The sequence below is a fragment of the Gopherus flavomarginatus genome, chromosome 4 (genome assembly GCF_025201925.1).
Source record: "Gopherus flavomarginatus isolate rGopFla2 chromosome 4, rGopFla2.mat.asm, whole genome shotgun sequence".
NCBI lineage: Eukaryota > Metazoa > Chordata > Testudines > Testudinidae > Gopherus > Gopherus flavomarginatus.
This window is the reverse complement of record NC_066620.1, coordinates 151,710,287-151,736,989: the sequence shown is the minus strand read 5'-3', so window position 1 is coordinate 151,736,989 and position 26,703 is coordinate 151,710,287. Positions and strand designations below refer to the sequence as shown.

At 42.3% G+C, this 26,703-nt stretch overlaps 1 protein-coding gene across 6 annotated transcripts in view; it reads left to right on the top strand.

Moving 5' to 3' along the window:
* Nucleotides 1-26,703, top strand: part of MRAP2 (melanocortin 2 receptor accessory protein 2) — a 72,463-nt gene that overhangs the window by 30,835 nt on the left and 14,925 nt on the right. For 2 of the 6 annotated variants that reach the window (XM_050950193.1, XM_050950189.1), the window contains exons 2-3: nucleotides 14,204-14,337; nucleotides 24,535-24,634. In XM_050950193.1, the coding sequence (XP_050806150.1) occupies nucleotides 14,211-14,337; nucleotides 24,535-24,634 (227 nt within the window). In that variant the 5' untranslated portion in view covers nucleotides 14,204-14,210. Of the gene's footprint in view, nucleotides 1-325; nucleotides 656-13,082; nucleotides 13,652-13,671; nucleotides 14,039-14,203; nucleotides 14,338-24,534; nucleotides 24,635-26,703 lie in introns of those variants that run through there. The other 4 variants (XM_050950192.1, XM_050950188.1, XM_050950191.1 and 1 more) reach the window with 4 other exon arrangements.

Sequence of the window (26,703 nt, the reverse complement as noted above, 5' to 3'; positions counted from 1 at the left end):
TATGAGTCTCCTTCTCTGCCCCTGTTCACATGCTGCAACATGACCCTCTCAGGGCTTGTCTATGTGGGGAAATTGACCAGTATAGATATAGTGGATTAATTACACTAGTCTGCTATAACTATGCCAGTCAATTTCCCTGTGTAGACCAAGCCTTAGCCTCCTTTCTGCACTTTTTTCATTCCCTTTTCCCTTCAGTTTCCTGTCCAGCTCTCTTAAGTGTAGAGCCTAGGGTGGCAGCCATCTTTACTAGAGGCAGCGTCACCTGAAAAGCTACTGGGAAAATGGCAGCCATCTTGATTGAAGGCAATCTGGCTTCATTCCTGCTTAAAGTAATTGGCTTTTAAGGTCATTTTGTGTAAGGGCAGATATTCACGAAGAAGCTGAAGTTATCAGGAGATAACTAATGTCCCAAAAACTGCTAAAAATTGTGAGGCTTGTGATAACAAGAAGAAGGTTGACCACTCTGCCCTTTATCAAGTATTGTTCCAGGTTTTGAAATGGAAAGTGTTTTGTAGATAAAATATGGCAGATAAGATACAATTTGGCCTGCTATTTAAATACAGTTGATTTCTGTCTTGCAAGGATGGTGGTATTAGCAAATCTTTTTGTCTTTGTTTTTCTTCCCAACCTATGATAGAGACCAAGGAAATAAGAGGTAAGCATAGTATGTTTGAACCCGATCCTACAGTCTAACTCATGAGTAAGGGCTGTAGGATGAAGCCTTAATTAGCTACCTTTGTATAGTAGAGTGTTGTACAGAGAAATAGTAGAGATTAAGAACAAGAAATTGACTCTTCCTGGCATTCATTTTCATACATCACTGTCAGTTTCACCAAGAGCTCAGCCTCAACTGAATTTTTCATTAGAGACTGTATAATAAATTATCTTATCTTCTCCAACAGAGCTGGAAGGAAAAATTTCCCCTGAAGATGGAGGGGAGGCAGAAAGAGAGAGCGAGAACTTGTTAAATTGCTTGGCAGCTTTACTGTGGAAACATTCCAAATTGAATTGCTTTTTTTTAAAAAAAAAAAATCAGTTCTATTGCAATGGCTGCCTGAAATCCTCACATACTGGATCTTTTTTTTAAAAAAAATTCTCCATCATATGGTATGTAATAATGCTAGAACATCTAAGTGTTTGTAGCTATTACAGTTCATAACACTTTCCAAGAAAGGCTAAATGTAGCTTTATTGTTGTCTTTAATTTTTCATTGAATTTTGAGAATGTGTTATACCTAGCTAACTTCCTATACTGTAATATTCAGGCATTCAGATACTATGGGGCCAGATTGTGACTTCACAGTTTATTTACAGAGGGGATCCTAGAATGTGTTTGCCCATAGACTGATGCAGATACAAGTGAATGGCCCAAGTGTCGCTGTTTTTCAGCCCCATCAGCTTATTCTCTCCTGGCTTCAAGGGCACCAGAAACATACTTATTTATGGACACTGTTATAATGAGGACTCATCAGGAAGCACTAGAGGAGACTAGACCAGTGGTAATCTGTATGTTCAGATCTAGATTTTAAACCAGATGGACAGTGTATATAACATTATTTAGAGATTAGACTTTTCACTTGAAATTGGAATAAATATTTACATAGTGTAAGAAACAAAGGATTTAATTTAGTGAGAGCAAGTGGCTATCAAATATATCAGCTAAGTTACCCTTCATTCTTGCAGGGTCTAATTCACGTTGCTTATGTAAAAAAAACCCAACAACTTGGCTCTCTATACTTCGATGGGTTTTATTAAAAGAACAAGCAGATATGAAAATTTAATATCACTAAGATGAAAACTACTAGAAATCTCACTAAACTAATTAGGAATTAAAACAATAAAACTATCAAATCAAAGTCAAATTGAAGTCCAGTCAATGAGTAGCAATGATATATGGTTTAAGTCATCATTTGGTCAAATTAATATAATGGGTAATCAAATGAGATTGATGCAACAAAGAATCACTTTCTATTGATCCTGCAACAGGAGACTGAAGGAGGTCTTGATTAGTCTAACCACCTCTCTTCCCCCAACTAAAAGATATTGCCCATGACAGTGAAATTAACTTAGCTGGTGAAGGGCATCACTATCTGTTCTCGTTTTAGACTCCAACCAAGAGAGAGAACCTGAAGTGATAGAATCATGTAGCTAGTCTGGAGGAAGTAGATACCAAAGTGGTTTCTTAAATTACAACTTCAGTGCTCTTACATGGTTTCTTCTTAAATCTCACCGTTGTTATGGTGACGAGTAGTGTCCTCTTCTTACTCCCCCACCTACAAAGCATGAGAGTTTACCAACTGATTTCAGAACATAGGTAGTTACTAAAGGATGCTTAATGCTTCAGATAACTCTTCCTTACTGAGGAAGCACTTGGAATTGTTCAAAAAGAAGAATTAGGATTTAGGGTTAGGGAAGCATTCCTGGCGCCATTCTCAAGGTACATTCAGTCCACACACTGACACCCTAATACACCAACAGAAACATTTCCCCATGGAGTAAAGGTAGAAAACAGGAAAAATGAGATGGTGACAGGGAGGTTTGCCCCTTTAAGTCCCAGGGTTAGGGGTTAGGAAACAACCAGCTCTGTTCCAAGGAAGAGCCCAGTAGGCAGGTGCTGGGAATCATCAGACCCAGCTGGGCAATGTCAGGTGACTGGGTCTGATAACTACCATTAGATGATACAGAAGTGGGCCCCAGCTCCATTAAGTAGAGCCTAGGACCATTCTAATGCCATGAGAATACTTGCTTGTGACTAAAAGCCCAAGTTGCAGACTATGCAGTGGAGGACAGCATGGGCCAGGAGACCCTGGAGAAGTCCCTGTGCTGAGGGAAGACTCTAACCACTAGATTACTAGTGGCCAGGGGACCCACAACATATACTGGGGAGCGGGGCAGTTACATTATGTTGTTGTTTACACGTTCTTTTGGTGTTTCAACAATAAACAGAGCTCTGAGGCAAGGGAGCTAAAGACTGACTTGGGCGTGGCTATTTATTCCCCCAGGCTGGTGCATGAGTTTAGCATCTTACGGAGATACTTAAAGGTTTGAGTTTTTTCTGCTTTGTGCTTTTGTGACCTTTGACTTCATGGAGTGGGGTTCTGAGTGTTACTGGAACTAGGTGATTGAGAAGCTTGGTCATAGATCTTATCACCAGTGGGAGTCTCTCGGACAGGATCAGACTGGTCAGGCTGGTATTGCCGATGACCAGTCCTTTACCTCCTCTTCTCCTAGGTGACCTCTCAAAGGGAAATGGAGTGTTCCTTTCAGATGTTGGTGGACTGGGGCAGCACACATGCTTCCACTTTTTTGGAAGACAGGATACTGGAGTAGATGGACCATTGGTCTGACCCATTATGGCCATTCTTATGTTCTTACGACCCTTCACCTTCATAGCTTTGTAGACATTTAGATGATCCATATGCACTGAATGCAGTCAGTGTGGCCCAATCTCCATCAAGGTGGGCAAGATTTGGCCTGAGGCTATTGTGGGAAGTCCTGTTCAGGATAACTGTGGTCTGTAGCAGAGGTCTCCGAAGAATGGAGCATGCCCCCTAGGGGGCTATGGAGGAATGTCTGTGGGGTAGGGGGCTGCGGTGGGGCCCAGGCCAGCCCCTAGCTCTGCTCTGGTCCCACCTCCAGCCATGTCCCTGGCTCCCAGCTCCACACTTGGCCCAGGCCCCAGCCTTGGCACGGCTCCACTTCTGACCCCATGCCAGCCCTGGCTGTGGCTCCTTTCCTGGCCCAGGGCCAAGGCTGGGGGCAAGGTCAGGAGCAGAGCTGCACCTGGCTGTGGCTCTGCCTCCAGCATCAGTCCCTGGCCACGGCCCCACTCCTGGCCCCAGCCTTGGCTCTCTTACCCCTGTCGGCATTTCCCCTCTCCTCCCCGAGCTGCAGCCATGCTCCTGGCCCTGGAGTTGGGGTGGCCGTGGACAGGAGTCATGGTAGGGTTCCAAAGTGTCCGTTTTTTTGACTGGAAAGTCCGATTTTAAGGCGATTATATAGTCTCCAATCAGAAATATTGATCAGACAATAGAAGTCTGGTTACAGTAGTTCTGTTGTCACACACATGCGCAAACCCCAGCCAACCCAAGGCCTCTTTTAACCCCAAGCACTGGCCCCAGAGCTGGGGAGGGGCAGAGCTGGAGGTGCCATAGGCGCCAACTTTCCCCGATGCCAATAGGTGCTCGCGCCCACTCCTTGCCTTGCCCCTATTCCAACCCCTTCCCCAATGTCCCTGCCCCAACTCCACTCCCTCCCTGCCCCTATTGGACCCCTTCCCAAAATCCCTGCCTCAGCCCTTCCTCTTCCCCAAGTGTGCCCTGTACTCCCTTCTCCCCACTCCATCCCAGTCATGTGAAACAGCTGTTTCATGGCACAAGTGCTAGGAGCTAGGGGGAAAAAGCGGGCACACGGCACACTCAGGAGAGGAGGCAGAGCATGGAGGTGAGCTGGACGGAGGGAAGGGAGCTGCTGGTGGTTGCTGAGCACCCACCAATATTTCCCTGTGGGTGCTCCAGCCCCAGAGTATCCACGGAGTCGGCGCCTATGAGAGGTGCCAACGCTGCTAGTCCTGGCCAGGCTGAGGAAGGGACACTTCCTCTTCCCCTGCATTGGCTGCTCCTGGGGCTGGTCAGACCTGCCTCTGGGAACCTCCTGGCTGCAGGAAGCTGCCTCCCCCACCATTTCCTGCCCTCATCGCTCGCTGCAAACACTTTGCTCTGAGCTGCTGCTGCTAGATGGAGCAGGAGAGACATAGTCCTCTTCAACCTCCCTCTTTCTGGTGAGTTGAGCCTTTGATTGGGGATGGGGTTCGGATAAAGGGTAACGCTACCAGCCCCTCGTGCTGGGAAACTTCCCTACCTGGTCTCAGCAGCTCAGAGTTGTTTTGCTTTGTGGGGATGGGGGATTGCTAAAGGAAGCCCCTACCCTTTCAGTCTGAAGCGAATCTATCTAAGTGGCACTTTAGGGAAGGATGTTGTGGAGAATGTATGGCCAGAGCCCCACCCAGGTGCATGGGTTCTGCCTCGGAAAGCAAGTGCTGCAACAAGTGGAAGGATTAGTTTGCTCTGAAGTGTATGCCAACAATAGCAAGTCAAAGCCAGTTTCCTTTCTCCTTCTGGCCCCCCTCATCCATCCCATTTGTAATTGTATCCTGCTAATGCCTCCATTACTGCTGGCAAGTCTGTGATGTACCTGTTTGATAGTGTGTGCTGGTTAGTATTTGGTACAGAAAATATTGACCACAGCAGTAGTGTCCAGGTTTGAGAAATTGGAAAGTTGGCAATGCTAAGTAAGTTGGGGCATGACCCGCAAAAGTTTGGGGATCACTGGTCTGGAGAGATCACTGTTATGGCCACATGCCATATGGTTCCCCAGAATAGGAGCTTCATGGGGCCCACGTCAGGAGACACTACCTTAGTCATCTGTCTGGGGAAAACAGCCCTGGAGCCCATGTGGCATCAGACTCTGTTAGAGGTCTAAGTTGTTCCTTAGTAATAGCTAACCACCTAGTCATGTCCATACTCTCACTCCTGAGGTGCTTTCAGCATTCTGGAAATAAACTAACCTGTGGTAAGCTGTCATGTCCTTGCATCAAGCAAGAAAATTAGTGAAATAACTGTCAGGTTTCACAAGTGTAAAAGACTGTACTTTTACACAGGAACATTTATCCTACAGTCAAAGAACTACTTTTACATCTTATCAGCATAAATTCTGTTTAATATTAATAAGTTATACAAAACTCTAAATTTCATTTGAACTATTTCTCTGACAAGTCTCAATTCTGGCTCAGTCTCAGAGTGGTGGAGGTGACAATGACATTTTAATTTATAGTCCCTGCAAGGAGAAAAGTATATATGATGTGAGAGTTGGACATGCTAAAACAAAATACCAATTAGAACCCTGGTACGATGGTCCAAAACAGAACAAGCAGACTGCATAGAAATACTTTTAGAATTTACACAGTTAAAGCAGCATTATTGCAGTGTACTTTAATTGAAAGAATAAGACCTTGGTTCCAAAACTGGAACAACCATGTTTCTTATTGGGCAGCCATGTGATTTCTTATCTGCCTATGAACAAGCGATAGGAATTTGTTTTATTTTTCTCCTTATTTGACTTTAAGATTTTCTTGGTTTTTAGCTATTTACTCTTCAAATTCCTGTTAGCCATACTCATTTCTGTTCTACATTTTACCTTCCGTAGTTGATTGATTACTGGCTTTACTAGGGCTGGATTTCCATTTTTTCCAAGGATACTTGTTTGGATTGAATAACATCTTTGGGTGAAGCAGGTGTTGTGCAAGGATGTGGCTACAGAGGCCAGTGCTCATCCTCCATCATGGGAGTTTCAGAGTAGGAGCCGTGTTAGTCTGCATCCACAAAAAGAACAGGAGTATTTGTGGCACGTTAGAGACTAACAAATTTATTTCAGCATGAGCTTTCGTGAGCTACAGCTCACTTCTTTGGATGCATAGAATGGAACACACAGACAGGAGATATTTATACATACAGAGAACATGAAAAGGTGGAAGTATGCATACCAACAGGAAGACTGTAATCAATAGACCAACGTGATATATGCCATCATGTGCCAGCAATGCCCCTCTGTCATGTACATTGGCCATACCGGACAGTCTCTGCGCAAAAGAATAAATAGACACACATCTGACATTAGGAATCATAACGTTCAAAAACCAGTGGAAGAACACTTCAACCTCTCTAACCACTCAGTGACAGACTTGAAGGTGGCAATTTTGCAACAAAAGAACTTCAAAAACAGACTCCAAAGAGAGACTGCTGAACTCGAATTAATATGCAAATTAGATACAGTTAACTTAGGTTTAAACAGAGACTGGGAATGGTTGGGTCATTACACTAATTGAATCTATGTCCCTATGTTAAGTTCTCCTCACACCTTCTATGGGTCATCTCAATTATCACTTCAAAAGTTTTTCTTCTCCTGCTGATGATAGCTCATCTCTGTTGATTAGACTCTTCTTGTTGGTATGCATACTTCCACCTTTTCATGTTCTCTGTATGTATAAATATTTCCTGTCTGTGTGTTCCATTCTGTGCATCCGAAGAAGTGAGCTGTAGCTCACGAAAGCTCATGCTGAAATGAATTTTTTAGTCTCCAAGGTGCCACAAGTACTCCTGTTCATCATGGGAGTGGGATTCTGGACTGCAGAGACAGATTAGGGAACTGCAGCAGACTGGTTATGTGATGATTAATGCTTTGGATAAAGGAATAACTGTTAGAGACCAGCTTTTGCTGCTTAAATGCAAAGAACACACTCTTGTAACTTGGCTTTCCTCTTTGCCTTCCTGCTTTCTTTTTGTTTTGTTTTGTTTAGGTGTAGTACTTCTATCTGCTTTAGGGTACAGCCAGACTACCTGCTGTATCGGCAGGTAGTGTTCGATTTATCGGGGATCGATATATCACATCTAGATGAGACACGATATATCGATCCCCAAACGTGCTCCCGTTGACTCCGGAACTCCACCAGAGCGAGTGATGGTAGCGGAGTCAACAGGGGAGCCACAGCCATTGATCCCAAGCCCTGACGATGGGAGGTAAGTTGAAATAAGATACGTCAACTTCAGCTACAGGAATACTGTAGCTGAAGTTGATGTATCTTACATTGAGTCCCCACCCCACCTCCCCATGCAGTGTAGACCAGGCCTTAGTGTCAGACTGTTTCCTCCTCTATGCTGCCTGGGCATCAGTAGTGGGGTTTTGAGTGCTCAGAAGAGATGGTTTCCCTGCTCTGGTCTGGTGCCTAGCATGACAGTGACTAGGAACAGCAAATGCAGACCCTGGACTGGAATGTGCTCAGTGCAGATGGAATCAGAATTTCGCTACCAAACCCTAACAAATCTCTACTGAGCATGTGCAAATTGATATTTTTTTAAGAATTTTAACTTAGCCAAATTTGGGTGGATTTTCACAGGAGTAGCAAAAGGCATATCCCTGACACAAAAACCACTCCACCGCCAAATTTAAAGTCCCTGCTCCAAAATATTGAAGTGCTAGAGCTTCTCAGTGAAATAGCTGTAAGAATTTTTTAACGTGGGCAAAACAATGTTTTTGTTTCTTTTTCTCTCATCTCATTCTTGGAAATTGCTGATCCATATTTGCTGAAAATTTCCAAAACAATTCAGCCTAATGTGGATGCCCAGCATGGGAAAAGTTGGACTGACAGCTTAAAATTTGGCAAAGTTGTAAGCAACTGAAAACAATGTTTTATTATGGGAAGTATCGAGAAACTTTAAAAAAATGGGATTATTACCAGCTTTTCTTATAATATGTTCAGAAAGTTCAGCATTTTAAAAAGTCGAATTCTTTATGTAAACCGTAAGATATTGTTTCCTTTAAAGCACTAAGGAAAAAAATAATGGCTTGGTTGTGATGCTTCCTTCAGACTGTGGAGATTGTTAGAGTCATGCTGAAACAGAGGCACTTAAATTATACTCACTTTTTCCATCAGAAGTACAGAGAAAGTAGAAATAGAGGAAAATGTCAGCACTAAATGTTTCTCTGTTGTATGCTTTTTGCTTTACTGTCAGCATGTTAACTCAGTCCATTTGTCCCAGTTACTATATATGTCAGGTTGCACACACTATTTATATATATCAAAAAGCTCAGATAATGGTCATACAGTAATTGTAAGCTTCTGTAGGGAGACAGAAAAATATTTTTCTCTTTCTGTATATAAAATTTTCCAAATAAAAAGCAAAATTATTACTGACAATTTAGGAATTGATTCCATTGTGATGCCATTGTGCCAGAGGAGCTATGTTGTTGACCTCAGTCTTTGTCCTGGAGCTTTAAGCAGTCTTTTAGGTGTCCTGGGTCCAGGCCATGGAGCGCTTTGAAGATAGATAGACTGAGACCTTGAACTTAATTCAAAATTCTATGGGGAGAAGAGGACAGGTGTGATGTGTTCATGGTAGCTTGCATACTGAGGAGACATGCTGCAGTGTATTGTACTAGCTGGAGTTTCCTAGGTGCTGATGGCTTCCTGCCCAAGTATACTGCATTGCTGTAATCCAGCCAAGAGGTGACGAAGACATGAATAACTGAGGCCTTTGTTTGCCAGTATGGGATGGAATCTCCTCGCCAGCTGGAGTTGGTAGAAAGCATCACTCGTGGTTGTTGTGATGTGGGAGCTCAACATCAGCGAGGAATCTGAGTACTCCTAGACTATGGACTGAACTGACCAGTTGTGGATGTGAACCTTCAACCAAAGGGGAGTCAGCATGGCTGCAAACCCTCAGAATACTTTCCTCTGCCCACCAGCATCACCTGGTCTTGCTTGGGTTCAGTTTCAGCCAGCTGTTCTTCATCCATGAGCTGATCTCATCCAAGTACTGGGCCACCTTGGTGGTAGGGGTGAAGGATAGGTAGAACTTTGTGTCATCTGCTTGTTGCTGGCCTTTGAATCCATGTTGTTTGACTTATATACCTAGTGGTTGCATGTAGATGTTGAAAAGGACTGGAGAGAGAACTGATCCTTGTGGAACCCCACAAGTGAAGGGTCTAGTGGTGATGCATTTTCTCATCAGTACTTTTTGGGTGTATCAGACAGCAGTATTTCATGGTCAGCAGTGTTGAACACTGCAGAGAGATCCAAGAGGATGAGAATGGATGTCTGTTCTCTATCTTTTGATTGGAGGAGATCATCTATCAGTTCCATAAAGCTGTTTCAGGTCCATGGCCTGGCCTACACCCACATTGTCAGGTCTAGAATCTTGTCTTCAGTTAGATGAGCTGATAGGTGGCCTTTGACTTGTTCTTTTATGAGCTTGCTCAGGAATGACAGGTTTGACACTAGGCGATAGTTGGTTAGGAGTTTACTTGATCTTGAAAAAAATAAACCATGGTTAAGAATGACCTTACCCCCACACTCCTGAAAGTCAATAAAAGAATATCCTGTTTACCTAAACAATAATACCCATCTTGTTGTTATCCAATACCTTTCCTGGGCCAATAGAAATAGCTCTGAGTTAATTGAAGCAGATATGGTGTTATACAGACGTCCACTTCAGTGTGAAACTGAGACACTACCAAGTATCAGCTATTTTTCTACCTTTCAAACAAAGGGAAGCTTTATGCCTTCTGTTATTTACACCAATTCATTTTGTTGCACTTATTTGTTTTATGAAACAGATGAAAGTAAGCAAATGTTGATGAAGAAAAATAAATGACTCTGATGTTCAGTTGAGCTGTTCATGAAGATTAACATTTGCATTTGGAGTGGAATTTGGTTATCAATTACACAGAAATATGATCAAGAACATTTTCTTGGCAAGCTGCTTGCATCCTTACTTGACCAAAAAAACTATTACAGGGCTAGATATTTATTCTTTAAATATCCCCTTTTTGGAGGAGAATCCTTATGCTCCATCCTAAAATAGAAATCTTGGCAGCTCGGTATGTGCTGGGGTTTATAGGGAACTAAAGGGGAAAAAATACTGGGGAAGATGGAAAGGATTATAGTGTGTGAAAATGCATATAAATGAGCCGAGTGAGAGAACATGGGTCACCTCCTGAGAGCAAAAGCCATCTTGCAGTTCTCTCTCATCCAATAGCCCTTCTATACCACATCGTACAAGCTGGGCTTGAGCCTGAGACTCCTTCCCTTCCCAAACTTCAGTGAGACTGATGCATAGCAAACATCTCTCTGCTTGTGGCCCGAGAGAGGGAGGTAGAGCACAGCATGACAAGCATGAAAGAACAGAATGTGCACTGTGTCCAGCATTTTTCAGGGGTAACTCACTGTTCTCTTGCTCTTTTGTTGCATTTCCCTCCTGTCTAAATCTAAAGAAAAAAGTACTGAGATTAAGGAACCGAGGTTCCCAATGATCCACTGGTACTTCCCATCACCCAGAATTAGAATAACATGCATCATTATAAGAGAGAGTTTGTTTGAATATCACAGTTTTTGGCCAGGTGATACAGTATGCTCTGTGATGCAGATGTGTTTGTGAGGAATCTCAGGGTTGGAAAGTTTGCCTCATTTTCAAAGCTTACGTTGGCAAGATGAGTGGTTTTTTGTTTTTTTTCTTTAAACAAATATTTGTTGCCTTCTGTTACTCCTGTATAACCCTTTTGTCATGGTATAATTCCCCACTCTGAACCTTAGCGTCCAAAAGACAGGGTACCAGCATGAATTCCTCTAAGCTCAATTACCAGCTTAGTACTTGTAGCGCTGCCACCAACCAGGAATTCCAGTGCCTGGTACACTCTGGTCCCCCCAAAACCTTGCCTGGGGACCCCCAAGACCCACTCCCTCTGGATCTTAACACAAGGAAAGTAAACCCTTTCCCTCACCGTTGCCTCTCTCAGGCTTCCCCTCTCTGGGTTACCCTGGAAGATCACTGTGATTCAAACTCCTTGAATCTTAAAACAGAGGAAAATCCACCTTCCCCCCTCCTTCTCTCTCCTCCTCCCAGACTCTCCCTGAGAGAGAAAGTAATCCTAACACAGAGAGAAATTAACCTTTCTCTCCCCCAATTCCCTGGTGAATCCAGACCCAGACCCCTGGGGTCTCACCAGAATAAAAAAAACAATCAGGTTCTTAAACAAGAAAAGCTTTTAATTAAAGAAAGAAAGAACAGTAAAAATTACAGGGTCTTTCAGCTATAGACACTGGGAATACCCTCCCAGCCTAAGTATACAAGTACAAATTTGAACTCCTTCCAGCCAAATACACATTTGCAAATAAAGAAAACAAACATAAGCCTAACTCGCCTTATCTACCTAGTATTCACTATTCTGGACATATAAGAGACTGTGTCAAAGAGATTGGAGAGAAACCTGGTTGCACGTCTGGTCCCTCTGAGCCCTCAGAGAGAACAACAACCAAAAACTTAACAGCGCACACACAAACTTCCCTCCCTCAAGATTTGAAAGTATCCTGTCCCCTGATTGGTCCTCTGGTCAGGTGACAGCCAGGCTCACTGAACTTGTTAACCCTTTACGGGCAAAAGAGACATGAAGTACTTCTGTTCTATTAACCCTTAGCTATCTGTTTGACACCTTTAAAAATGCTTAGTCCTTTTTTTAATACTTTAGAAATTGGCAGTTTTGCTAGAAGTCTTAGCTATTAGAATAGATGCAGATAACACTCTCTTTGTGTGGTATTGTGCAGTATGTGTTCATTGTAGGAAATTACCTAAATCTGAAAGAACAATTAACGTATTTGTAACAGTGTACTGTCCTGATCCTGCAATGTGATGCATGCAGGCAAACCTCTACTCCAGGGGTCTGCAATCTTTCAGAAGTGGTGTGCCGAGTCTTCATTTATTCACTCTCATTTAAGGTTTCGCGTGCCAGTAATACATTTAAACATTTTTAGAAGGTCTCTTTCTACAAGTCTGTACTATGTAACTAAACTGTTGTTGTCTATAAAATAAGGTTTTTTAAATGTTTAAGAAGCTTCATTTAAAATTAAATTAAAGTGCAGAGCCCCCTGGACCAGTGGCCAGGACCTGGGCAGTGTGAATGCCACTGAAAATCAGCTCAGCGTACGTGCCATAGGTTGCCTAGCCCTGCTCTACTCCCATGTGGAACCCTGTTGATTTCCATTGTAGGACTGAAGCCAAAGTAAGCATCAAGTCCTGCTACCCTTACTCATACGAGCAGTATATTGAAGCCAAAGCAACTGCTCCATGTGAGTAAAGGATGGATCATGAATTTAGATGTCTTTGATACAGTATTGAATCTTTTGTGCAGTGTGTGAATTATTTTCACCTTATCTGCTTTTTAAATAGCACCAAAACAGTACAGCTAATTTCAATGATTGAACAAAGGAATTTGTTTTTTTGCAGCAAAAGCATGACAATTTAAAACCTCTTTCCATTTAAAAAATGGTTTTGATATCATTTCATGATTATATCATTTATTTCAAAGATGAGTCAGCTCCTTACTTGGATTCAGCTTTTAGCTCCTCAATTCAGTGGACTCTTTATGTTGGTTAAAATCATACATGGTTTATTATTAGAGCTATATATCAAAATGAACACAGAGTGCCAACTTTCTTTGGAATAGCAACACTGAATTCATGTTGTGGAAGTCTACAGATTATATCACTTTTATTATCATGACAGGAGTTGGCTTTCAGATCTTTCTGTTAAAATACAAAATAATCTTTCTTCTACATTTCATTAAAATGTGCACCTCTGTGAGCTGGAAAGGGAATATCTCACTTTAATTTGTTTTATCCATTGCACGAGGCAAAAAAATTTCAAAATACACAAAGGGCCTAATTCAGCACTTAGAGCACATGCTGGACTTTGACTTCCATGGCACTAGGTTTAAAGTGTTTAAAGAAAGTGCTTTGCTGGATTGGGGCCATAATGTGAAAACTGAACCTGTTTTCCTTCCCCATCTGAAGAAACTTCCCTCCCACTCCACAATATTTAGAACTGATCAGGAATTTTCCTTCAGAATGATTATTAGGCTTGATTTTATATTTTCTTGTTGTAGGGACTTACCGAAAACAAAGCCTGGTGCAATTAAGACTTGGTCTACACCAGGCTAAAATTTAGATGGGTTACTTACAGTGCTCAGGGATGTGAACAGTTCCTGAGCTCCAGTGTAGGAACTGCTAGGTCAATGGAAGAACCTAGCTACTGCCTCTTGAGAAGGTAGGTTTACTATAGTGACAGAATCTGTCTCTCTGTCTACACCATAGGAGCATAGCTGCAACTGTGCCATTGTAATGCTTGTAATGTAAACATACCCTAATACTACACTCCCTAAACCTCTGGGTTCCCATTCCCATGACTGATGATCATTTGTATTTACTGTATTCGGCCTAGAGGAGGCATGGTCTATGTGACTGATGTGCTCTGGTACTTTTATCTGTTAATAGGAACATTTGTAGAGGTCCTCATATATTCCACCTTTCTGTTAAAAGGAAGCTCTTCGCAGGTTGGTGACTGGCCTGGACAAGGGATAGAGCAGGGAAGAAATGGGATGGAACATGATGGCTCTGTTTGAAGGAGTGGTGGAACTGGCTTTGAAAGGAACAGGTGGGAGATGGCCCTTTATGCAAGAGTGGCACATTGCCTATGAAAGAGACAGAGGAGGGGGAAAGCCAAAAAATGGCACATGATTATAAAAATGTATAAAGACATTGCTAGAAATATTTCTATATATTGACATGCTTTGTATTCACATTTTATATATCTGTACAGGTTAGCGATGTCTGCCCATAGGTTAATTTCCAACCGAACATCTCAGCAGGCTTTATCTAACTCTGATTACACTTGGGAGTATGAGTACTATGAGTATGGACCAGTTTCCTTTGAAGGACTGAAAGCTCATAAATGTAAGTCCTATCTGGCAGTTCTGTATTCTATGCTTTGAAATTCCTGGTGTATTCTTAATGGATAGCTTTTCAAAAATCTTTTTCTGTGAATTGATTATCCCACACACAGCTCCTGGAATTAATAGCATCATTGATTTGTCTTTGTTGAAGTATTTTTTTTTTCGTATTCATATCAGTACCTTGGGATATCCTGGATACCAGTTCTTTGGTTCAAATAGACATTTCCCCTTATTTTATGATGCTCTGCAACATCCAGTTGCTTTATGGAGAAGAAAAAAGTTCTCACTGATAAGAAAAGAAACATGGCTGCTTTGTTCTGTTAAAATATATATGAAAAACTATTAACATTAAAACCAATTTAGAAAATTTAGAAAATTCTCTTTCAGGTGAGACCTTTATCATTATATGTTTGCTAATAGTGGTGAGCATTAAAACAAGTATATGTAAATAAGAAAAGATCAAACAAGTATGTAAGGGTCTCAGGGGTTCAGGGGATGGGAATAGAATACAGAGATCTGACTTACTGATAGTGATAGGTGTTGCCCTCTGAAAGCCATTTGGTGGCTTGTGTCAAAGATATTGGGTGGTGTCAGCTAGTTCCCATTGTCCATGTCAGCATCATAATCTGCACTGCTTGTTATAAATCAATTATATGAAACAAATAGAGGGAACTTTTTAAATTTTAGAATTAGTTTATAGTCTACAAACCATAGGTTTGTATTTAGTCATTAGTCAGAAGGATCAAATTCACCATAAACGATTGTAATTGTAATTATAATTAAGTAGTGGTGGATAGGGAGACTAGTCCGTTCCGGACAGTCATGTATTTCATATTTATGCAGTTGTCATCAGAATGGAATCAGTGTTCTTTGTGTTCTACTGTCTTACTGTATAATCTATTTTGAAACATTATTTGATAAATAGGAATATATCAAGGTAAGGAACTGTATAGTAGATTTGTTATTATTTAACATCTTTAATGATATGGAGTGGGCTAAACCACATGCTTATTCCCATATTATGCTCATATGAAAGTTGTCAACCAGCAGTTCAGACAAACAAAAAATCATATAAAGGTGTAGCAGAGAGGTTAGAAATAAAATGAGTTTCAACTTGAACAAATACAAGGTAATACAACTGGGAAACGTACAAAATCTATTCAGTGGACTTGATTCTGATATTCCTGGTGATTTTGCAGTATCTGCCTAATGCTTGGGCATACTGTAATTCCCAATGACTCTGACACTATTTTGTAGAGAAAAGTCCTAGAGGCTTAAAGTTCTTACATGAAGAGAGAGTAGGTTTTAATGGCAACTCAACTGTATTCAGTAGAATTCCCCCTCTGGCCAGGAAATCAGCTGCAAGACAGGTAGAATTTTAAGGCTACAGGACTGTATTACAGAGCTAAAATATGCACTAGGTTCTTGCCCACTGCAGGAAAAGCTTCTGAATGGGCACACCCATGTGCTGCAAAAGCAACATTAATGTGGGTGCATGGGGGTCTCAAGATAAGAGTAGGTGCTTTGGTATTACAGTGTTGAGGGCCCGGGTGGATGGATGCCAAAGTGTCAAACAAAACTTGTTTGCCAGGGAATATAAACAACTTTAAAGGGAGCGGGCTATACCTGAACTTGCATTTCAGCCTTAATTATAACATGCTTCACTGTGCCTGCTGTCATTGTCAGACCCTTATGACTCATTTGGTTTTTATTTTTTAAAGACTAGATATTTGACACAAGTAGGTTATTAAAGATATCTCACTTTAATCATGTTCTCCCTAATTTGTGTTCCATTCAGCCAGAGACTGAACCTGGAGGTACTGATTTTGAAGATTTGCTACATTATCACATTTAATCACATATTAGACAAAAGTAAAAGAGGTGAGAGATAACTGATAGTTGCCTCTGGGTCTCAGACAGTCTAGCAGCACAGACCTTTGCTGAACTCTGTTTAAAGTAATTATCATGAATGACATGGCAAACCAGCTGGTTTCACTGTCAGATATTTTATGAAGTTCTTGGGTAACTAATTCAGCTCAATTTAAATTAACTTTCAGTTGCCATAGACACCTGTCTTTAGTGTCTGTCAAAGCATCCCAGTGTTTTGATAATATCAAATGTATAAATAGGACCCAATCATGTGGCCCTGCTTCAGTTGGGATGGTAATGGATGAAATTCCTTTGAAATACTGGTGAAAAGTGGGCACAATTCCATTGACTTCAGTGGAATTGCATCCACTTTCTCCAATACTGAATTGTGTCCACTGACACCTGAAGGAACTTTTGAGTGATTAAGGGCTGAAGGATCTTCCCTGACCTTTGTAGCCCTACACTTTAGTTGATTCTGGAAGCATGACAGGACTATGTGAAAGGCAACAGTTTGACAAGAATGCAGGGTAACTTTAGCTCCTTTTCTCTCTTGCCCTGCATAGGGCTGCAGGAGGGAGAGAAGTGGAAAAACGTGATGATGGTTCCATTCTCAAGTAGTTAGTGAACCACAACCTAAGGAAGCATTTGGTTGTGTATGTGTTTGATAACGGTAACTTGATTTATGCTGATAAAGATTTGCTCCTGCTGTTTCTTCTGTGGTGAATCATGTAATTACAAGCAATGTATTAAGATCATGTTCAGGTTTTATTTATTTTTCATGTTTCCTCCAGCTCTTACTAGAGGCGGGACCCAGTTTATGAACCTGAACTTTTCATAGGTGCTTCCATTCTAATCTCCTTTTTTTCAAAGTAATAACTTTTATGTTTCAGCATGAAATCTTCCCATTGTTGGTCTCTGCTCAAAGGTGGATTTATATGGAAAGTTCAAGCACACACCCACCCCACCCCCCAAAAAAAACCCCAACAAAACAAAAAAACCTCCAACCTTTTTTTGAGTAACCAAAGGTAGTGCTGCAGGATGTCCCAGTTAATGGGAGTAGTTTTCAGAGTTACCACTGCCTTAAGAAGAATTTGAGAGCGGACTGGATTAATGCTTTCTCTGGCACCTTTCCTCTTTCTTCATTAGTTTATTAATAGTGATAGCTGTTAGAGCTGGTTACAATGAGCTAGTTATCTTTTGGTGAAGGAGGAGACGTATCGTGGGAACAGTTATATATTGAATTCATACTAATGTGCTCGATTCCAAACAGTGATGATAGCCAAATTAATCCAGAAATCTTGATGTTATTAGCAGATAGGCTATATTTGAATATCCTGAAGCATTACACTATGAAAAATGGATGCCAGCTGTGGTATGCCTGCCCGTTTGCTTACCTGTGGTCTAAAGCAATATGGAATTTAAACATTAGTTCTTTGCACGGAATGTATTAATAGGAGTCATGATCACCCTCATGCCAGGTAGATGTTAATAACTGCGGATACTAATAACAGTGGATACTGCTACTAGTGTTCTTGCAAATGGTTTAATGGAATCTTTTTAATGGTAGTGAGGAATATGTCCTCTTTCAAGGTAGTAGCAGTTAGGCAGAAGTTGTGGGAGGTAACAATGGTGTGATTAAATCTTTCCCAGTTCCTTTTGTAAGGCGTGCTAAGTGGTTTTTCTCTTGTAACCCACAGTGAGGGTGCTTTTAAGCTCTGACATACCCAATCCCATTATATCCCTCCTTCCCCTCAAAAAAATTCTTTTAATTTGATGACTGCCAAATTTTTCAGCCTTTTTAACTAAGATGTCTGTCTTGCAGTTTCCTTTTAATGCAAGATACCTTATTGATCCTTAATGCAGGCAAAATTTAACACTTGAGTCGGGTACAAAATGTGAAACTGTAAACAAAAGGAGTAAATATTTTAATTGAAGATGGGCCCCAATACAAAAACCTGGGTATCCGCACACTTTCACGTTAGTAGATGGTGAAGTGGGAATTCTGACACCCAAATATCAGTAGCCCCATATCTGTAATGAGCTGGGTTGAAATCCTTTTGAGCATTATGGCTTTCAGAGCCAGCTCTGAATGTTGAGCCTGAATTTGTCTCTAATTTTAATTTCCTAGTTCCTAGCATATGTATCTGTCGGTTGGGACTTTCTGTTACAAATTACTAAAAGATGCTAAGTAACCAGGCTTTCTCACGCACCTTAAAATATGTGGCCAGATTCAACTTTTTGTATATCAGTGCAACCCCAGTGAATTCACTGAGGTTACAGTGGTACAACTGAGTGCAGAATTTGGCCATTAGTCACTTAAATTGTGTATATGTGATTCATGGTGTCAAGATGTAGCAGTCAGCGAAGGAGCACTGTGTCTTCTGGCAGATGCAGATAAAGCAGCAAATTTGGAACAACTGTTTATTCTCTCTGCATTTCAAGATTGATGGGTGAAGCCTTCTCAATGGAATTCTACAGCATTTAAGCTGTTATGAGAGTGTAAAGGGATGAAAGGGAAGGCAGGCAAGGGTAGTGGCTCTGATACACTCAAATTCTTCTTTTTGTGTGATTGAGGAGGATGTCCTCCATTTTAAAATGGCTTAGCTTGCATATGTGTAGTGTAGCTGGGGGAGTAGAAAAGGGGAGAATATCTAGTGAAACGGGAAAAATCTTATCCCAAAGTGATGATGCAATTGAAAGCTCTGCAGGCTTCATAGAGCAATTATTTAGTATTGCATTACTTTTCACTACTCCCAGTTGGGTGAAGGGAACAATATATTTTTTTGCAACTACTGATTAAATTTGGAAAGTGTATGTAGAAATCCTCCAGGCAACTGGCGTCTGTATTTTAACCACTGTGCAGCTTTAGATTTCCGTAAATATTCATCACTTTCCAAACAGCAATTCAGTTTGAAATTGCTTTTATATAAAGTCGTGCTTGTACTGTTAATGCTCTGTCTGTTTTCCTTCATTTTTTCCTCTGTATTTAAAATCCACAGAACTGGAGTCTGGTTATATCGCCACTCATTGGGGGACATTAACAGCTGCAAGTGTTTAAGATTTTTTTGGTGTATGTGCACGTGCTGCGGCCTTTGAGCTAGATCATCTAACTGAGGCTCTAAGCGACAGATCCACCACAGTGATTAAGAAGGCAATGGGAACTGTTTGTTTGGAGTGTTTGCAGGCATGGAGCCCCTCACCTCCCAGCGTTCGCTGTTTGCCATTCCCAGCCAATGGGAGCTGCAGGAAGTTCCCATTAGCTGGGAACAGCAAAGCGCGAACACTGGGAGCTGAGGGGCTCCGTGCCTGTAGACGCTGCAAGTAAATAAAACATCCCTATCCACCAGCGGCTTACCCTGACGGGCTGGGAGCCAAAGTTTTCTGACCCCTGCTGTGTTTTAAAAGCTGGCATTACAAGAAACACTCAAAAGTTTTGCTAGAATTATTTTAATGTAATCTAATGAAAAACCTGCTATAATAACTGAACAAATATGTATTCATCTTCAAAGTTACAGTCAATATTTAAAATCAGTAAATGGATATTTAAAACAAGTAACTTAGCACAATATGAGACTTAAAAAAGTCTTAAAATCCTTCAAAGTCTGAATCAGTCTCTGATTCACCAAACAGTTCATTAAACTCAGCTTCAGTCACAGCTGCACCTGCATTGTTGTCATAGATGTCAGCAGTGTCGTCTTCAGACTCAGATTCCTTCTTATCATCAGCCTCTGTTGTCATCATCAAATATGGCATCATCTTCTGACTCATCGAGTGCATTGCTGATACAGCATTTCCTAAACGATTTTTCTACCATTTCTGAGGGAATGGACACGCACGTGTCCTTGATCTACTGGGTGACCAGATTGATTTCGGTCTTCATAAGATTCCCACCTTTTCTCAACTTTGCCATGCCTGAGCACATCCATTTAGACCACATTTTGTGTAGCCTGTCTTTAAAGGGTTTGTTCAGGCAGACATCAAGCGGTTGTAGAACTGAAGTTAAGCCTCCAGGTATTACAGCCAAAGTAGTTTTCATATTTTTGGCCACGTTTTTCACTTCATCCGTCTTGTGTGCCCTGAACATATCCCAAATAAGCATAGCAGGTTTCTTGAAAAGTGCTCCTGGGCTCTTATCCCATACTTTTCCCAGCCATTCAATTGTCCCACTGTCATTCATCCATCCCTTTTCATGTGCACGTACGATGACACCAGCAGGAAATTTCATGTTTTTAGGCAAGGTTTTTCTTTTAAAAATAACAAGAAGAGGGAGCTTTGATCAATTTTCCAAACATGATAAAACCACCATAAAATGGATTTTTTTCATAGCCAGTAGTTTTAATTAAAACTTTTTTCACCAACACCAGTTACCGTTCTGTTGCCTGGGAGATCGAATGTCATTGGTGTTTCATCCATATTTCCTATTTGTGACAGTTCAAAGGCATATTCCTTTAGATATTTTATAATAAATCTTTGGGAAGATTTGATTTTTTTTTCTTCCAGATCTCTAGGCAGTTTTTGCGCTGTCTTTGTTCGCTGACGAAGACAGAGACCATGATGGTTCAGGAAGCTAGTACACCAACCTGCTGATGCGACAAACACTGACGACTTTACTGACTTGTATTTGTCGTCTTTTGACATTTGCAGAGCACGCAGATGAATTCCAGTTCTGGTGACAATGTACCCATTTTCAACATTCAATGACACAATTATTGAGCTCTTTCTCTAGCTCAGGAAATGAAGCGCACCTCGTTGGACATTTTTTCTTGCTTCTTGGCATGTCTTTTAGTGTGTTTATTTTTTTGCCATTCTTTTAATTGCTTCTCATTGATACAGAATTCATGAGCAGCGTCGCAATTATTGTTTGCTTCTGCATATTCAACAACTTTAAGTTTGAATGCTGCATGATAAGAAAACCTTTTTCTTTTGATTTCACTGTTCATTTTAAATACTACTATGAAAATAGATTATTATTATCGTAGTTATAGATTTTGTAGGACTTTATATAGGCATGTCACCTGCTTTATCACTGTCAAATTATTATTATTATTTATTTCAAAGCAGCCCTGTAGATTGGCATGTCTGTAGGGATAACAGGCTATTTCAATTTTATTAGAGATTCCATCGATTCTGCATGTTATATTTTCATATTGGCTTGAGACTTATGAGGTCCATTTCAAACCAGTCTAGTCCACTAAACAAAGCCTTTGCAACTTTAAAAGGCGGCAGGATTGACATCAATAAATAAGTTGGCAAACTTTGGCTCCCGGCCTCTTAGGGTAAGCTGCTGGTGGGACGTTTTGTTTACCTGCAGCATCTGCAGGCATGGAGCCCCACAGCTCCCTGTGGCTGCGGTTCGCCGTTCCCAGCCAATGGGAGCTGTGGGAAGCACTACTTCCCACAGCTCCCATTGGCTGGGAATGGCGAACCGCGGCCACAGGGAGCTGTGGGGCTCCATGCCTGCAGATGCTCCATGTAAACAAAACAACAATGTATTAGATACTCAATTCAATGATTCCACACAGTTTAAAATCATCAAATTTTGGTGTAGACCTGTTTATAAGCCAACCCCTGCTCTTTGACGCGTCATTTTTTAACCAAAAATATTCAGCTTATGAACGAGTATATACAGTAAATACAATTAAACTATGTTAAAATGTTGTTTAATTTGCAATTTTTTAAAGCACTTTAATGTTAGGAAAAGCCAAATTTACAACTGCCTGTGCAGCCTGAATTCTGCCTCTTTGTGCATCCAGCCTGTGCATTGAATGAGTCAGGGGTCCTGTCAAGGTATTTTTTCCACTTTGAACTTTAGCGTCCAAAAAGTGGGGACCTGCATTAATTAGTTCCATCCATCTCCTATGTTCGTTATCTTTCTCTATGGCTTTTAGCCGTGCCCGTTCCTGTTTAATGGCTTCCTTGGAACTCATTGTTCCTGCTTTCTTGTGCTGGCTGCTCCCTCTGCAGCTTACTGACTGGAATGCTGCAGGGATTTTTTAACTAGCTATACCCGAGAGAGGCAGAAAGGAAAAAAAACAAAAACAATTCAGTTTACAAATGCCTTTTGCTGTTGTCTGCTGGTTCACAGCTTGAGCCTCCTTTTTAACAAAGACCCTTGTTAAAAACTTAATACCTCTGCCCTCAGGCTGCCTTCCGAACAGCCAGAAAGGAGAGAGAGAAAAACTCACTGGGTTTGGTTTTTAAAACAATCCCTTCTAGCCTGCTTTCAAGCAGCCAGAAAGGAGAGGAAAAAAAATCCTACTGGCTTTTGGTCCTAGAAATCCCACCGTTGCCACCATGTCAAGGTATTTTTCCCACGTTGAACTTTAGCGTCCAAAAAGTGGGGACCTGCCTGTACCCTTCTAAGCTTAATTCCTAGCTTAGATCTGATAGCGCTGCCACCAGCCAGAAATTCCAGTGTCTGGTACACTCCCTGTCCCCCCCAAACCTTCCCTGGGGGACCTAGGACCCAAACCCCTTGGGTCTTAAAACAGAGAGGAATTAACCTTCCCCCCACCACCTTGCCCCCCACCAATCCCCTGGTGAGTTTAGACCCAATCCCCTTGGGTCTTAAACAAGAAAAAAAATCAATCAGGTTCTTAAAAAAAGAAAATTTTTACTTTTTCTTTCTTTAATTAAAAGCTATTTCTGTAAAACCAGGATGGAAAATGTTTACAGGGTCTTCAGCTTATATAGACTAGAGGGACTCCCTCCCCCTTAGCCTAAGATACAAGTTACAGCAAACAGAGGTAAAAATTCTTCCAGCAAAATACACATTTGCAAGTTAAGAAAACAAACATAAGACTAATCCGCCTTTTCTAGCTAGTACTTACTATTTTGAACATGAGAGACTGTTTCAGAAAGATTGGAGAAAGACCTGGTTGCACGTCTGGCCCCTTTTAGTCCCAAGAGTGAACAACGAACAAACGAACAGCACAAACAAAGACTTCCCTCCACCAAGATTTGAAAGTATCTTGTCCCCCCATTGGTCCTCTGGTCAGGTATTAACCAGGTTTACTGAGCTTCTTAACCCTTTACAGGTAAGAGCGACATTAACCCTTAACCATCTGTTTGTGACAGGTCCTGTGGAGGAAAAAGTGGTCATGTAGTTAAAGACTTTATCATCATGCATATATATGCACAGGGAGTGAATTAAGGTTGGCAACAAGAGAGGGCTGTTATGTTGTGGTGGCAGTCACAATGACCATGTGCTGGGTCTTGGGATGGTTGTGGGGAGCCTGGTCTGGTGTGCACATGCTCTTTCCCTCCATCCCCCATGTGAGCTGGGGGAGCACCTGCCCAATGGGTTACCCCCAGAGGAGGTGTGGACAACTGGGGCCAGTCTGGGGTTTGTGGGGGAACCTGGCTCAGCTGTCGTCCTCTCACTCCAGTAGCTCTTTGGTGTGCTCAGTACAGCATGTGGTGCTGCTGCTGCTTTGGCAGTGCTGGAAGCCGGACTTAGAATGTTGTCTTTTAGTAGTAGTTCTGGCAGGTTGCCAAAAATTTCCTAGGGCACATCAGAGAGAAGGGGAAATGATGATTTTCCTTAGCAAAAATTGAATGGATTTTGAGACAAACAGGTAATTCTGTAGTTTGAGAGCATTCCCCCTGTCAGGTATCAAAGGCCTGCTGAAAACTATGAAAGTGTGAGATGTCCTGATTTTTGGGTCTTTCTTATGTAGGCTCCTATTCCACCCCATCCCCTGTCTTGATTTTTCACACTTGCTGTCTGGTCACCCTAGTGTGAGAGCTTCTTAAAGAAATCGTTGTAAGGATCTTTTTTAATGGAAAGTGTTAGGTAAGTTAAATATAGGGGTTGCTGTCAGCCCCTGTTACCATAATGCTGTGCATTTAATTCACTTATTGCTCTATCCACTACCTGTTTTTGACCAAATAGCATTTCTAGTTATTCCAATCAAATATGACTATTGAGTATAGCCACAATAACACATAAATTGTCTGTAATTAAGCACTAATGATAGCAGTACAGGGCACTTGCTGGAGACTGAGTGGCTGGGAGGAGTTTAAGAACCTAGGATGCCAAACGTTGGCCTGTCTTGAGGTTTTATTGCTATAAAAGTGGAAATTGAATTGTTTCTGCATTCAGTGCTGTGCTTGCTTGGTGTATCTGATACTGAATTAATCACTTTTATATCCATTGGCTTTTTCCAGAGACACAGTGCCTGGTACGTTGGCCGGTCAGGATGTTGAATGTGTCTTGTAATAAGAAACAAAACCTTTCTGAACTCTGAGTCATGACACATTATGTGGAATGGAACCTGGTTAGAAGTGAAGGTGGAATACTAATCAGTTTATTACCTCTCTCCTGCAGATTCCATTGTGATTGGATTTTGGGTTGGTCTGGCAGTTTTTGTCATTTTCATGTTCTTTGTGCTGACCTTGCTGACGAAGACAGGAGCACCACACCCAGAGTGAGTCTGATCAGAGAGCGACAGCAATGTGATGTGCTAATCAAATGTTTTTCCTATTACAGTGATGGTCCATTCTGTTGAGTTGTTTGTAAAGGGGACACTGTCAAGGCTAAACTGCCCAGAATTTTACCTTAAATACTTTCCAGCTGATACTAAAACATCTGCCTATTCAGAAACCGGAGCAGCATAATTTCTAACATCAGTCATCTTTGGCGGACCAGACAACAAATCCAGTGTGCTTGTTTCTGCGTAGGCCCAGGATGTGTTTTGTCAGTGTAGATATTATACCACCGTTCTACTCTGCCTGCCTATTTTGTTCTTGTGACCAGGTTGATGGCACCAAAATATTCAAGCATCTTTGTTTTCAGAATTCATTTGAGAGAGCACTTCTGTATAGAATATCTTAATACCTCCACCTGCTTAGCAAAATCAGTATGCAAGTAGAGAGGAAGGACAGCATAATGAGCATACGCACACACTCTCAGCCTAAAAGAAAGATGATAGGCTACATTTTAGGCCTCTGACGAAGTGGGTATTCACCCACGAAAGCTCCTGCTCCAATACATCTGTTAGCCTATAAGGTGCCACAGGACTCTTTGTTGTATTTCTTTAGAGCAGGCCTGCACAACTCATAAAGTGGCGAGGGCCATATTACTCCAAAGAAAACAGTTGAGGGCCGACCCCCACCCAAGCGCCGCCAGGCCCCCCCTGAAACACAATACACACACCCCCAGCGCTGCCACCCCCCCAGGACTGCCCACCCCGCAGAAACAAACCCTCCTTCCCCAGCGCTGCCCCACCAAAACAGCAGTATTGAACCTTGGTAATATGTTATAGAGAGCCCCTAAGGTAGTATAATTAAAGTAAAAGAAAAATGTCTTTTTGCTAGAAGTAGAATAAGATCTTCTACCAACTTTGTAATCAATTGCCCTACTGAATGAATGAGGTGTGATAGGAAGGCGTGGAAGGCAGGCACCTCCAGACAGCTGCAACCCTTGGAGAGGGGATGGGAGCCAGACCAGATCAGTAGAACATGTCAGCCACTGCCACAATCATTCACTGCCTCAGCCCCCTCACCCCCGCCGCCAGCTCACCTGCTCCCCCCCGCTCGTCGCCTCAGCCCCCCACCACTGCCCACCCGCTTCTTCAGCCCCCCTCCCTCACCTGCCACTTGCCTACTCACCCCCCACAGGCCGCACAGTGAGCCCGCCTACTCACCCCCCACGGGCCGCACAGTGAGCCCACGCGGGCCGCATGTTGTGCAGGCCTGCTTTAGAGGTACATCTACGCTGCACACTCCTTTTGGCAGCATATAGAGTACACACATTACGTGCCCCCCAGCATGGGTATAAATAGCAGGGTAGACAGTGAGGCATTGCTTAGGCACTCCTGAACCTTGTGAGTATGTACACTGCAGGGCTCTGTACTTGCACAAGCAATGCCTCCCCCTGTCTACACCGCTATTTTTAGCAGCATAGCATCCTTTCCCTAACGCACAGAGCTGCCAGAGCCTTTCACTGCTGCAGTGAAAGACTGGCAGGAGAGAGGCAGCTTCAAAAGGCTCAGGCAGCTCCCTCTGCCAGAGCCTTTCACTGACACATTTGACTTCACACTGCAGATCAGATGGAGCCTGCTCTTTACTATGGCATGTAGCTACATATACCCTACGTCAGGGGTGGGCAGACTATGGCCTGTGGGTCAGATCCAGCCCGCGAGCCCTTTTGAGCCAGCCCAGGAGCCACACCATGCACACTGGCTTGGGCGCTGGGTTGGGGCAGCACCACGCGGCTCTGCCCCACTGTGGCGCTCCAGCTGGGGCGCTGGGTTGGGGGCTGCACCGTGTTTGAGGTAAGCGCCACTCGGAACCTGCACCTCTGAGCCTCTCCCCACACCCGAACCCCTCGGTCCCAGCCCAGAGCACCCTCCTGCACCCCAAACCTCTCATCCCCACATCAGAGCTTGCACCCCCGCAAAATCTCAACCTCAATTTTGTGAGAATTCATGGTCCGCCATACAATTTCTATTCCCCGATGTGGCCCTCGAGCCAAAAAGTTTGCCCTCTCCTGCCC